Here is a 15119-nt window from a genome sequence, read left to right as displayed (position 1 = left end):
TGAAAAAAAAAAAGTACGCATGACCCACATACATGGCCTGGATGTGTATGGCTCTGATAATCAATTTATGCTATTTATATCCGCAGTAAGTTGGTGATAACCAATATTTAAAACGCAACTGAGATCCCACTCTTTGATCAGGTGGAAGGGAGCCAACAACTCAAAAGCCTGAAGTCAGCTATTCAGCCAAAAACCAGATCCCTAGCAGCTGTGAGGGTGAACAGGTTGGTTTTGTTTGGAAGTTGGATAAACCGATGAAGAATTGCCAAAGCAGGAGAAGGTGAGAGGTGCCCAGACTTCTGCAGTGTATCTCTAGCCCACACTGCGGTGCCGGAATGGTCACCTACCACACTTGCGCTGCGGGTGAAGTGATGAGGGGCATGACCCTTCCCAGGACTGGGGAATGCGCCCTGAAACTCCTGTGAGGCACCGAAATGGCAGGATGGTGCAAAGCCTTCCCCAGCCCTTCTTTTTTACAGGGTCATTGCACACAGTGTGTTTAAAGCCAAAAATAAAAATCTGCCAGGCCAGGCTACCCCATGTCAGGAGCCTGAGAGCTGGCAAGGTCTCAAAACGTGACAGAGGCAGTCTGCGATTCACGTGCATTGGGCCTGGAGTAACATTTGGCAAATTAACGTTTGTAAGATACGATTCTTGCGAGAGCACGGGATGAGTCCCGCAGAAGGGGACTCATCTGGATGTGGTACGGGGAGGTGGGCAGTGCACAGCTCGCATCCTCCTGCATGGAAGAAGAGGTGTTATGAAGAAAAACCTGCTTGTTTGCTTTCCGATGAGATGGGAAGAAGAAAATAGACTCAGTTTCTGAAAGGATAGAAAAGCATCACTGCCCCCCCCCCCCCCCTTCCCCACTCCGGCAGGACCACCTGGGGAAGGGGAAGTGATGCTTGGCTGCTTGTACAGCGGGTGTTGTTGCTTTGGAAAAACTTGCTTTCTTTTGAACGCCTCCTGCCAGGTCAGGGAGAGCAAATATTCAAAAGGGACTGCTGCAAGCAGCTGGCTCAGGATCGCTGCCTGTCAATGGCTTCCTCACATTTGGCTCCTGCACCCCAATACTCCCTAGCTCTGTCCCTGCACTACCTATCTTCATGCAAGTGAAAACCAAAGTGGCATCTATCAATTATTCTGATGGAGTCAAGAAGTCATGATACTTTAAGTCCAAAATGTTTGTTATGCTTTATCAGGAAATGTCAGATTCCAGATAATTCTTTTTTTTTTTGCAATGATCTACTTAAAAACTCATATGAAATGCATACATGCATGAAACAACTTGTATTGTTTTTACTGCGTTTCTTTTGATTGTGCTACACCATGAAAGAAAAACAAACACATTCAAAAAAAGCAGACGCTCCCAGGCCCCACATCTGTAAAGTTGCCGTAAACTTGCTTAGGTCTCCAGACTCCATCCTGCATCCATTTAAAGATACAGGTTCCTATATTTATATGAAGTCTCTTGCAAGCGAGAGAACAAAACCTTGTCCAGACTTTACTCCGGGAAGTATATGCAAATCTAGATTTCTTGGTAGAAGCACCAGAGAGGTTTTGGTTTTGCTTTATATCGAACCAAATTAAAAGTGTTTAATCTGGAGAACTGGAAGTTCCCCAGTGCCTGCACGTGGCCAGTGGATCTGACATCCCTTTTGTGTTACTGCTGCTGCCTGCGACGGGCAGGAAACCTGCAGTCAGCCGGCGGCCAAACCTGCCGAGAATAGGGACCCCATTGCCGCAGAGCCCAGCTCTCTCTTCAGTGACAGTTCGCTGAAAGCAAGACACTTGGAACACAGCATCTTGGGTGCAACACGCTGTTTTGGTTATTTGAAATGAAACTGTTTTGTCAAATACTTCCTGACCAGATCTAGTTTTGCTCTCCCCTCCTGCTTTCCTGTGAGGAAAAAGAACAGGTATGAGACTCATTCACCAAGCTAAACCTTCTGCGACTTCACAAAAAAAGCAATATAAGATTTAATTTTAAACAATTCCTGTCATGATCTTCCCCAAAACTGGAATGATCCAAACTAGAAATAGAAAGACCTAACTACTATCTACTCCATTTTCCTGACAATTGTTAGTCCCAATTATGTTATCCGGCAGCTGATTATTTTTAAACGCACTGCAGAGCATATTTATTTCTCTTACGACACTGTTCAGAAGTTATACTTACCTTGCTCAGTTAAAAAACAAACAAGAAATTCTGAGCACTGGCATAATTTTACCCTTTCTTAAGATAATCAAATTACTTCTGGTTATACCCCACTCTGTCACATTAAGTCACACTTTATTGAGTTGTCTTACTACTGTTTGTATTGTAGCGGCGCCTAAAGACTCGGACAAAGAACGTGGTCCTTTTGTGAAGCCTGTACACTAAGGATCCGTTATTCTTTTGGGTGCAGATACACCTTTTCTCATAATTACATCCCGAGCTGTGACAAAGTGGCTGCCAGGCAACACAGCTGTCAAAACCACATTGCAGAGCAGTCGGAGAGCACAAATCAAGTGAAATAATAGAAATGTTTGGGAGACAAGGCATTGCACAGAACAGCCAGTGCTCTTCATGTTCCTCATGCCTGATTATGCAGTTTGGGCTTTGCTAAAGCATCTTTATGCCATAATCTCACTTGCCTTTGCAAAAGGGCTGGTGTTGATGTTGCCAGCTGGGGCTCACGGATAGCCCTGGCGTTTTGGGGTTGAGGGGTCTGCAGCACACTTTTCATCTAAGTTAGGGCTGTCACATTCCTGTCCCTTTTCTGTCTTTTGTGTCAGCAATAGGCATCATGTGAAGGGCCGTATCACTCTGCTAAAATAGCTGAATTTTTTTACACAACTTTTCAGATTTGGCTCATGTAATGGGCAATGCTTGCTGGTACCAGCAGGAAGGTGGTGGTGGCAGAACGTGGCTGGAGCAAATCCCGTCCTTTTCACGAGTGCCTGGGTCGGCCTGGTTTGCGCTGCTCATAAAGTCATGTGCACAGGATGCAGTTAAGCTGATTTGATGACGGACGGCTGCTGAAAGGAGCAGTTCTGCTTTCCCTCACTTCCAGGTTTCTGCCTGCCTCGATCCTGCGGCTATGCGGTCACAAGGTGGATCAATGCAGCTGTCTGGCCAATGGAAAATTCATTATTTTCTGAGGTGCCATTTTTCCGCTAGATCGATCAGCTGACTGAAGTCCGATGGTTACCAGATCCCGTGTAAGGGATGTGAAGGGAGTACACATCCATGGGTTGTAGGCAGGATCACCTTTTCGCAGCAGCCCACTGTCAGGTCAGTGTAGCTCAAAGTCCAGGCTACTGCTGATGTATTCAGGTGACAAATAACCCAATGTCACACTGATGCTGGAAGGGGCCGTTCTCCATTTCGGCACCCTGACACAGGATGGGCACATCTGCCACCTCCCTTGCACTATGGGTACCTTTGCAATTCCAGAGGAGTTGGTTTAGGGAGCACACCAGTGAGGAAAAAAATATTCCTTTTTTTGCAAGGTTAGTTTTATGGTTAAGCTAGTTCCCTGCGGGGCTGGATGTCACTGGGGCAGTCCCTGAAACCAGTGGGACCTCATGGTTGGGCCAGGGTGACAGCTTTCCATAACGCGTCTGTGAGATTGGTTTGACTACAGTGTCATTTACCGAGACATTTAGGCATTGGTGAATTCAACCTGGAAGAGCACGTCAGCCTTATTTGTAGCTCTGAGGCAGCAAGGGGAGCCCCACCTTCCATTCAGTTCTCTGATCTATATAGACAAGAAGAGAGTCTGGCAGAAAGGAAGCAACACCTGTACCACCATGGTAGAAAAGGCAGACTCCAGAGATTAAATAAAGCCCCTATAATTCAAGGTACTGACTTTTAGATGAGTGCCTTGAATGTATTTTTCTTCCTTATACAAAGAATAAAGGAATGGGTTTCTGACATCGAGGGTTCCCTTCCAGGGATTACCTGAATGTCTGGAAGTCTTTCACCTGGGATGAACTGCTCAGTTTCTCCAGTATCAGTGCTGACACGGAGGACAAAACACCTCACGGAGTCAAGAATCCCCTGGGAAGGGAGCAGGAAAGCGCTTCACCCCTTACAGCCATAAATAAGCCCTGGGGACCATAGGGTGACCCGGGCAGGTGGGAACCCCGGGAGGCCTCCAGCCCAGGCAGGCTCAGCTCGGGGCTGCCTCCAGCCTGGCCTTGACAGCCTCCGGCAGCGAGCAGAGACCGCCCAGCCCCTGGAGGAGCCTGATCTCCCCTCGCCCCAGCTCGGACCCGCCGCCCCTTCCCCGTGTTCCCCCCGTGGGCACGGGGTCTGTGCTGGGTGCGGGCCACCGGCAGAGGTGGGGACACGGCGCGGGCGGCGGTCCCCGAGCGCAAAGGAGTTAAGAGGACTTTCCGCCTCTTCCCGCCCGCGCCCCCTCCACCCTCCTCGCTACCTGCACTTTATCTCTGCCTGAGCCGCGGGGCGGGAGAGGTGGGGGGCCGGCGGGGCTTCCTGCGCCGCCCGGGGCTGCCCGCGGCGGCGGGGCGCTTCCTGCCCGCCCAGCGGGGCCGCGGCGTGCGGGGGCTGCGCTCGGCGCCGCCGGGGGAAGGTGCGCGAGCGGTACGCGGTGCGTGCGAGTGCCTCCCGCCTGTGTGCCTCCTGCCTGTGGGTGGGAGCGGGGCTGGGGCGACGCAGGGGGAAGGCGGGCGGGCAGAGCGGGCGGGCGGGCGAGCGTGTCTGCGCGCCGCAGCCCGGCAGGGATGCGGCATGGCCGTGGGCTCCGTGAAGATGCCGTCGCCGTGTGAGGGCGCGGAGCTGGCCCGCAGCTGGAGCGCCGGCGGCGGAGCCCACGAGCCGCCGCCGCCGGTGCAGCTGCGGCAGAAGCTGCGGGAGCTGCCGGCGCTGCTGCGGAGCGGGCTGACGCTGCGGAGGAAGAGCGCTGCCGCCGCCGCCGCCGGCCGGGTGAGTGAGTGAACCGGCGGCCCGGGGCAGCGCCCCCGCCGCGGCCGCCCCCCGCGGGGCCCTCCGGGCGGCGGTGCCCGGGGCAGGCGGGGCGGCGCCCGCAGCGCCCCCGGCCGGGCCGCGGTGTGGGGCGGGCCGCGGGCTGCCGGCGCTGGCCCTTCGCGGGGGGCCGCCGGGCGGGCGGCGGGGAGGGAGGGAGGGAGGGAGGGCGATCGGGTGGCTCCGCGGCGGGGCGGCACCTCGGCGGCCCCCGGGCGGGGGTGGCCGCAGGCCGGTCGAGGGCTCGGCCCGCCTCTGCCAGCTCTGGTAGGAAACGAAATACCAGATCTGTCCCGACCTCTGGGTTCCTCCTGTGGCTCTTCTCTTCCCCTCCATGTGGCAGAACTCGCGTGGGCCAATGCATCATCTCCTCTGACAGGAGATGCAGCGCAGGTGTGATCGGGCGCTTGCGCAAACACGCGTTAAAGCAGTGACTTCAACCTGCACCCGCGTTTTCGAAGCTGGAAGGCCTTTGTGGGCACGCTCTGCCCCCAGCCTCACGTGCCTCCAGAGACTGAGGCCGTGGAGTCAGGTGGGTGTTGTGGAACCCCGGCCAAATTTCACTCAAGTTCACTCATTTTGGGAAAGGTAGGTGGTATGGCTTTACGGGGCTGGCTCGGTGGGAAGCAGCGCCCTGGCGAAGCACGGTGTGACACCACCGCAGCTGGAAACCGCGATGGTGAGCGGCTGCTCTGTGTAACAGAGCGGCCACAACTGTGAAACCTTCAAGTTGTGACTGGAGCCATATCACGGGGATGGGATTGCCACGAGGTCACAGCAAAACTTGTTTGCAGGCCAAAACTGGGCTGAAACCCACTGAGTAGTTGAAATGAAGGGGTTGGGTTTACCTGCACGGGGTTGGGTTTGGCTACATGGCGAATCAAGCGAGCTGCCGTGTAGTTTTGGTGTACTGATAAATGCCTGTGCAGGGAGTTAGAGGGGAGAAATTGGCATGCTGTGTATTTGTACCCTCATCAACTTTGCAGTACTTTACCCATGTAAATAAATGCTTTCTCTGCATGGGGAAGCTGTTGTGAAATATAGTAGGGTGTGAATTTAAAACCAAACTTCCTGGGTGAATGCTTTGTTATAAGAAGATATGCATGTAAGGAAGATAAATAGGATTAAGGTAGTGTGTAAATTTACAGCAGAATAGCTATTTCTGAGTAATGTTTTGATTCAGAGTCCTGTTCTAGAATAAATTTCTTTCCTCAAGTGAACGTAACCCACGGAATGAAGACTAGTCTTTGTGGAGATGCCTAGTGATTTTTTTTTTTTTTTTTGTTCAGGTGAAATTGTAATCCATTTGACAAATGTCCATATGAACACAGACCTAAGGGGATTCATATAATTTTAAATAGCTAAGTCTTGCTTTGCCCTAACAGGATGTTTAGGACAGATACCTATCTTCCAGTGAAGATGAGACCTTTTCTGAACTGAGTTTAATTTGTTCCACTTTAAAAGCATACTACCAAAGAAGTGGAGTAAGTGTGCAGTGAGGAGGTAAGAAGCAGTGCAGAACCGCTGCTGGTGATGGTGTTGGTTTGTAGGCAGATCTGAAATACTGTTCTAGCACAACAAATTCACGATGCTTCAGCGAGACACCATGCAGAGCAGGCTCAGGTTTATTCTCATGGTTATTCCTCACCGCTACTGAAAGCATTTGACAAGCGAGTGGTATAACAGTTGCTCTGTAAATATTTGGAGTGGGTAGTTAACACCCGGGTGAGAAGCCTGGGTAGCTCCTGGGTCATGCAGCTCCTCAGTTGTTCTTGCTGAAGCTTTGGTCCTGTTGTGCTTCATGCAGTCCCAGCTGATGCTCTGCCTGTCTTCGCTGATGCGCCGTGTTACAGACCAGCAAACACAGCGTAACAGATTTAGTGGTGGTGTCATCTGTGGCTTCGCCTTCCGGTTCCCTGTGGGTCATCTTGCAAAGTTTTTCTTGAACTGACTGTCGTGGTAGGAATAAGGCTGGAGGAAGGATGGTGAGTTTGTAAGTCAGTCTGGAGTCAGCCCAGCAGATCTTGGATCAGTGGGTGATGCTGTATGGCTCCAGCAGGACCTTCTGGCCAGTGGCTTTGTCCTGTGTGGAGAACACTGCTGTGCTCTGCTGTCTAAGTTTGCAGGGATTCTCCTGCAGCTGGAATTATGCAGCAGCGCGGGTGCCTAGTGGGCTGTTCTGAGGCACAGGTCGTGCTAGGAGTCCAGTAGTGATGTTAATGTCACTTGTTCCCTTTGGAAACAAAGTGGACGCTTGTGGTGCATGGAGGGTCTCTCCCACATGTGCGATTCTCCAGGGAGCAGTCTGGCTCTGTTAGCAGTGCTCCATGTTGATTCCTGTCCACTCTGTGCATGTGCCTTTCCCCCCAGAAATGGAATTTTAGGGGCACAACACTTTTCACATATTTCTATTTAATGCGGAGAACAACTTCAACCCTGAAAATGACAGTATTTGGGAGAGGGAAGGGATATGTTAGAATAATAAAACGCAGCATTTTTTTATACTTTCCATTTTAAACATGACTCTTAAATTAAAAAAGTCTTAAAGTAAAGTTGGAATAACACAAATATGAAACAAAGATTTCTTTTTTTCACCTTAACAAAATATTGCAAGTTAATCTAAAGTTAATTTTTGGAGGATTTTGTTTGCTTATGAAATCCCCATTCCCTTTATCCCTTTGAAAAAAAATTGTCTGATCTTCCTCTCCAGTGACTTTTCTTTGTGCTTTTTTGTTTGTTCAAATGCCAAGTTGAGAGTCTTATTTGTCCAGCTGGTTTCATCAGGAATGTTGCTCACTTAGGTGAGCTGTTTTCAAGCAAATGCTGACCAGCTGAAACTCTGGCTTATTTAATTTCCTAGAAAAATATTATGACCCCCTGGGCAGGGGGTCTGCCTCTGATGCTGACTTGCTGAGGGATCGCCTGCAGTGCAGTTTGCTTCCTCACCTATAAAGCAGGGATAATCTGAATGCATGCGTGCTTGGGGACTATGAATAATAAAATATAATGGAAGTGTTAAGGGTGCTATAATTGTTTTAAGGATGTACTTCGCTGCATGCTGTTCAAATACTTCCTGTGGTGCAAGGGGGGAGGAAAGCATTGCTTAGTAGAGAGTAGTATACAAAAAAATTGAATACATTTTGCAAACCAGTATGGGGTGGAATAAAATTTTTAAATCTGTTTGGGTCTCTCAGTCCTTGGCCTTTGGTGCTAGACTATCTGAAAATTGTGACCAGAGATGGGGATAATTGAAAGTGTAGTATAACAAAATAAACATTTCCCTCTCAGTTCAGGGAACCCAAAAACTGGAGTACAAGTGGGTATTTTTGGCTTTCTGTGTCAGGATATGTCCAATTTTAATATACATGAAGAACTTAGAGGTGGAAAAACACCTTGTAGAAAAGCTGCAGTAACCGCCCTGCTTACATGTTTGTGTGCTGTGGAGCCAGGTAAACACCAATACACTCTACTGCTTCAGTCATTTAGATAAAACTAACCTCCAGTTCCTGGGCTTGGGAAGCCCAATGCTTTTTTTAAAGCTCCTGAACTTTGAACTGGACGTTGGCCTTGTCTCTGACAGTGTTTTTTTTCTAAATTTGGTATTAGGGCAGGTGCAGCACAGATGTCCGAGCCAGTGCTGGGGGTTAGGCTGCAGTTGCACAGTGAGCTGCGAGGTCTGGGTTTTACTTCTCTTCCTCTGCTTGGTGCTTCTTTGTTTCTGCTGGATAAAACAGCAGAAAATGATCCAATCTTTTGCCGTGGTAGTTGTGTGTGTGTTGAAGCTTGTGCAGAGGCAGAGGAGGGATGTGTTGCGGTGGGTTGCTGTGCCCTGTGGAACCCTTCCCCTCTGCCATGTGCTTTCTCAAAATCTTTGGAAAGTGGGACCCTTCTGTTTCCCAGTGTGCCTTCTTGAGGTATGCATTAAGCATACATGTAGTAAGCATGAGTATTTTGGTTATTTTGGTCTTTGCTGTTCTTCCTGGTGCTTGCCAAAGATGTCTTCCTCTCCTCCACTTTTTCTTGTAATTAGTGATGAAATATGGGTTCCTGCCCCTGGAAGCACCAGGAACACCAGCAGCGAGGTCCTGCAGGCACTCCAGTGCAGCAGTCACTCCATCATGCCAAAAACCCTTTTCACCACACTCAGCTGCACTCTTAATGGAGCTAATGCCACTCCTGAGTGCCTCCCGAGAGAGCAGGGAAGCACTCAGAAGTCGGAGGAGGAATTACCTTGCATTTACATGCACATTTTTAATGACATCTTCTGCTTTCTAGGTTCACATTTACACATAAGCAAAATACTGTTATTACATGTGAGCATGCATGTTGCTTTTTGCCACAGTAGTGGAGCTGGAAAACCTTTTGGATGTCATGGTGTCAAATCCCATTACTCTGATATTGTGAAAGATCTTGCTGGGCTGTACAAATCTTCACCATGGGACACGCCTTTTGGCTTGCTGGAAGTTGAAGAGATACCATGACTATTTTCTCTTCTGAGACCCTGTAATGACTTTTGTGAGGTTCCTAGAGGTCTTTGGCCAGGCAAATGTTCTCAGGCTGTCTTCACCTGAGCTCTGTTTTGAGTGACAACTTCGCTGTATGTGTATGTCGGGATGTAAACTGACTGTAGGGTTACAGGTTGAAAATAAACCACAGGAGTTAGGGTATGGATGCTAAAAGTTTACATGAGTTCAGGGTGAGACTGGAGAAGTTCATGGGAGAGAAATGTATAGAACATACATAATCCTCATCAGGCACAGAAGGTTCCTGAGCTGAAAATAGCTGGAGGGTTGGAGCATATTAGAGATACCTATCATATATTCTGGCACTGGCAGTTGTCATGCTGTTGGAGACAACTCTTCTTTGGCAGGGGAAAGAATCAAATTGTATGCAATCTGTTTTAATTAAATGAAGTATCTGAACCTCTCAACCTACGTTTTGCTAAACTTTTATTCATCTCGTGTAAGAAGCTCTCAGTTGCTTATGCCATTCAAGTTACTTTCCTCTAATCAATTCATCCTGCAATTGAGGAAACCATAGTGTTGTAGATAAGGTTTTGCCAGGACATTGGAAATTCCCTGGTGGAAATGCTCAGAATTTCCTGTACTTCTTTCCATGGCTACATTATATTGGTGGTTGATAGTTACATTTTGATTGGGCGAAGCCTATAAATCTACCTTGTACTCAGGTAATCTCACCAACGACTGACATTTATAGCAGTCCATATTCTTGTGGGCAGCTCCTCATCTTAGTAGTGCCTGAGTGACCTTGTCTTTCATGCTGTTGAATTACACTCTTTTCTTAATATTCCAGTCCTCGAAGTCACCTCACCTGTACACTATTCTGTTTACATTTGTTTTGACAATGCCTCCAATTTTGTGCCATCAACACGTTTCATTAGCACCTCTATGCTCATTTGACCAGTGTTGTTAATGAGAAGAGGAGAAAAAAAATCAGGAGAACAATTGCCCTGGTACCTGTGTTTATATATACTATAGAGGCTTTAATTTTTGAGTTTCTCCTGCATTAAAAAGATGTGGTGTTGTGGTGTGTAGATGCTGTACTGGCTGAAATCAGCACACAAAAATGCTGGATGGGCTCAGTGAACCAAAAGTTTTACTGTCAGAAGTATTATCGACATAGGCTGATTGATATTGGTGACATTTTGCTTTAAAGCATGCTATAGAGATTCTACTCAGTAACTTAATACCCCCATCACTTTGGCAGTTATTATGTGAATAAAAATAGTCGTGGTAAGTAGTCTTGAATTTTTCCTATTGTAATCAGGCTTATTATGTATTCCTACTAAATGTATTTGATTAAGATAATGGTCTTTCACAGTATCCTTTAACTTGTCAGGGCTGTGACTGGTGTCACATGAAATGTTGAGTAATGAGTAAAATAGCTTAGCGACAGTGACCACAGTAGCTGATGGGGAATTTCAGTGTCTCTTGTGTTTATTTGCATAATAATTTGTTTCATAGTCAGTGTTCAGTGAATTACTAAATTGAGACTACTTCTTAATTGGCCCATGTGTTATGACATCTGAGAAATTATGCCTGGGTTTGATTAACTACAGTTGAATGAAATAAAAGGCAAACCCACTCTTCCGCCCTAGGAAGTAGCCTAATAAGTTTTGCAGAATGCAAAGTTATTTTTCTCCCTGAGGCTGGGGATTAGTCTGGTTGCCAGGATGATGCCCACTGCCTGTGGTCTTACACTTGCAGTGGGTGTGAGGCTGGCAAGACCTGGACTGACAGCTGCTTTCTAGCATCCCTGGGAAGGTCCCAGTGCGGCACTAGCGGTGTCGCTGCCAACGCATGGGGAAGAGGTGCCATCATATGGCTTGTGCTCATGGAAGGTGCATAAAATGGACATCTACCCTTTGACACAGGAAAAAACTGCAGCAGCTTGCTCTGGTAAGTCCCTCTTTGACCCGCAGTTGGCTGCTATGAAAAATGGTCTTGTCTTTAGCCCACACTGCAAAGGAAGCTTAAGCTGAAAGCATCTAGAGTTAATTTTGCCCATGCTCAGTCTTTAAGTGCTGCTTTTCTTGTGTTAGTAATAACACCTTCAGTTAGGGACTCCAAAAGAAAATATCGATCAGCCCTGCACGTCTTTCTAGCTCTGGTTGAACAAGGATCTCGCTACTTTCACTTTTGGTTTTGCTTCTGTTTCTGAGGGACGTAGCCTGCAGATCTTCAGATGTGGTGTTGCTGTGTGTGGCTTGGGAACGTATCAAGGAAATCTATGTAGGAAATAAGATCAACTACATTGGAATTAAAAGGAATGTATTTGAGTATTTGCAAAATTTCTGCTGGTGTTACATCCTGATGAAAGGCTTGGTTTAAATGTGAGCTGATTGTCCCCTTAGTTATATATTTAAAGGGAAATAAACAAAACTCACTTTCTGGAATTGTATACTTTAATTTGCTTGGTTGCAAACCTGCATTATTGGTTAATTCACGCTAGATTTCCCAGCCGGCAGGATGAATGAACAAGCGCCACACTGTACAATTATGACAAACTCCATTAAGGTTTGTATTCAGCTGTTACTCGTATGGCCCCAGTGGTTTGAATTCCATTTGTGCTGTGAGGAAATAGCAAAACAAGCTGTGCATTTTTATGCTGATGAAAACACTGAAAATAGGAGGCGATAGCTTTTTAAAAGCAGGGGGAAAAAAGGAAAGCAGAATATGCCATCTTTTCAACATAATTAATGAAAAGTTATTGTAATAAACCAGATGTTTTATCCTTAATATATAACAATTAAAGTGATATTTTGCATATGGGAAAGGAAGGTGCTTGTTCTTTATACTTACACTATGTAACTTATAGTACATAACTTTATACTATATAACTTGCTTACTCAGTTACAGCTGAAGTGCTCCTGTCTACCCATGGTTTCTGACCTCGCCCCAGGTGGGTGTTGTGTCTAACAGCCAGTGCATGAAGAGATGAGGTTCAGTACACTAGCTTTTGGTCTGGCTCTGCTAAACTACTCAAGACTCCAGATGGGTCTTGCTGTGTTCCTGTGCCTGATCACCAGGCACCCAGGTGCTCTAGGTCTGGTCACAAAGTCATCTTCTTGGGATGTGAGACATCTTCTATTAGGGGTTCATATTAATGCTTAGAAAAAGAGCCTTATCATTGGTTGGAGCTCAGTATGGTGCTGTAGGACTGAAAATAAAATGGGACACCTTTTAACTTTGGACAGAGCTAGAGCGGTCCATTCTTCTGTAGTTCCTCAGGGCTGGCTTAGCTGGCCCATCCATACATTGCTCTTTGTGCGTAAACTCCAAAACCTCTTTTTCCCCAAATCAGGCTGCCTTGCAGATCCCGTAGAGTCCATATGCATAGATCCATTTCAGTGGAATATTTTTAGGTTGCTTTTCAGTGTCTGCTGTATAAACTTTATCCTTATGACACCTTTTGATTTAAACATTTTTCATTATATCTGCGCTTTTGGCAAGAGCTTAAGGATAAAAATGAAGTCATTTGGGCTGTAAAGTTAAAAGCCATGGAAGCAGGATCTGAATATTTTCAAGTTCTAGGTGTAAAAGGTAGTAGCTATTCATAATTGTCACGGTGTCTTTTATCTCAGTTAACTTATGGTTTGACTTGGGTTAGCCTGACCTTGTAAAATGATCTACTTACGGCTGTTGTATTAAGCTAAGGTCAATTATTCATATTTAAATACTATAGTATACAGTTTATTCTGATTAATTCCTTTTTTACAAGATATTTTCCTGGAGAGGACACAGCAGGCTAACTGATTAAAAGTCAATATACTTTTTATAGTGCAAAAAGAAATTATTCTGCTGATTGAGGAGGGAAAAGAAACATTCAGTCTATATAAATTCCAGTAAAGCTGTATTCATAGCATCAGTAATAATTTTTTGCCTTCAGTTTTAGAACTGAATTAACCCATTAAAGCTTAAAATGATGGATAATTTTTAGTTTGCTTTTTTTAAAAGATTAATTGTGAAGAATGCAACTTTTTTTTTTTTTCCCTTGATTTGGGGGGCAGGGACTTTCTTTCCTTGCTTCTTGAACCTTGTACCTAAGTATTTATATGGCTGAGACACACATGGGCTACATGACTTAAAGCAGTAAGGAAAGAAATAGTTCAGAGGCTCTCCAGCAATCTTGTTGCTTAATTATGGAGTGGATTTTATATGTATGTGCTTTATTGTGATCCGTTGGTAGCTTCTCCTGCGGCTGGCTCTTCTGAGCATCTCTGCAGGTCGCTTGTCAGCATCATCACTGGGACTGTGGAACAAGCAGCACCGAGCAAGGGGCTGTGGCTGCTTACAGTGATACCACTGGCCAAAGCAATGTATGTCAAACCATGCCCTTCGTGATACGGTAGTCGGTATGCAGTCTGCAGGTCAGTACTGAGGAGCAGTAAACCAGAGCAAGTTCTGCATTGTGGATTAAGCGCCCCCCCTCCCATCCAAAAAAAACCCCAAACAAAACCACACAGCAAAAAAACCCAACCCAACAGAAAATTGAGGTCCAGATCACTTGTGAGCATCAAGAATTTATGATGTTGCTTGGGGTAGGGAGGGGGAGGGAGAGCAGGTGTTTGGGTTTTGTTTATTTGTTTTTTTTAAGATGATAAGCATTTAATTGTGGTTTTCTGGCCAAGTTCTGGTCAAGAGAGTTAGACTCAGTGATCCTAAAACACTTTGTAATTTCAGATGGATGTGGTAATCATTTGCTGTCATAGACTGCTACTGCACACTGTTAAGCAGATGCTCCATTTCATCCCATAGGTGAATGCACTTCAGTGATTCATAAATTGATTTTTAAAATATGGAAAGAAGGGGAGAAAAACAATGCACACGCATGGTTAGCTCTGAAAGTCGCAAAGCTGTTGTTTACTGGATGGCTGAAGGAATGAGCTAAAAGAATCCCTTAGATCTGGTCTGGGTCCCAGCTCATGTACAATCCAGTGCTTTGTTGAGGTCTGTCGTTTCTGTAGCGCCTGAAGCTTCTTGGCAGTGAAAGCAAATCTGGGGGTGTGGGCTGCGAGTCTGCTGCTGAATCTGTGTTGCAAGATGAACTGAGATTTGTGGTGTTTGCTAAGGAAGGCCAAACTCATGGGAGATGCAAGTCCTAAAGTAACAATAGCAGAATCTAGTAGTTAGCTGCTGAAGAAGAAAGGTAAGGACGCAGCGTATCCCAAGCTTAAGTGTGTTTTGGCTTAAGAAGGATAAACTGTGACATCTGTCCATGGTAGCACTGAATTCTGCATAGGAATTCTTTAAAGTAGTCTTTCCTCAGCATTTTGTTGGAAAAAAATTAGTTAAGAAACAAAATATAATAAACCTGCTAGATTAACTGTTGTAACTTTTGAAAACTTAACCAAAATTTAACTTCTGTTCACAAAGAACAGCATAATAATGTCCAAAAATGCAACTTGGATACTATAAAAGCTTACAGCATACACACCATTGTAGGGCTATATACTCTGTCAGCTTGAAGAGTGTTTACAAATTATTAAAAGACCTGTTCTCTTTATTCCTCAGTATCCACATATATGAAAGAGATTGATAAAATGGGTTAGCCCGCTAGAGCATAGACATTCATAAACAGTGTCTTTGTAATTGTCTTTGACAGCAATTGCTGGAATAAAATACAT

At 46.1% G+C, this 15119-nt stretch overlaps 1 protein-coding gene across 1 annotated transcript in view; it reads left to right on the top strand.

Annotated features, from left to right (window-relative positions):
• The first annotated feature begins 4738 nt into the window (after positions 1-4738).
• RAPGEF5 (Rap guanine nucleotide exchange factor 5) overlaps positions 4739-15119 on the top strand; it is a 167387-nt gene continuing 157006 nt past the window's right edge. Inside the window, exon 1 of the mRNA XM_059818853.1 lies at positions 4739-4933. Coding sequence (XP_059674836.1) covers positions 4739-4933 — 195 coding nt within the window. The remainder of the gene's footprint in view (positions 4934-15119) is intronic.

Source organism: Gavia stellata, chromosome 6, assembly GCF_030936135.1.
Source record: "Gavia stellata isolate bGavSte3 chromosome 6, bGavSte3.hap2, whole genome shotgun sequence".
In the NCBI taxonomy this organism is placed as follows: Eukaryota; Metazoa; Chordata; class Aves; order Gaviiformes; family Gaviidae; genus Gavia; species Gavia stellata.
Note: the sequence above shows the minus strand (reverse complement) of the source record. Positions and strands in the feature narration are given on the sequence as shown.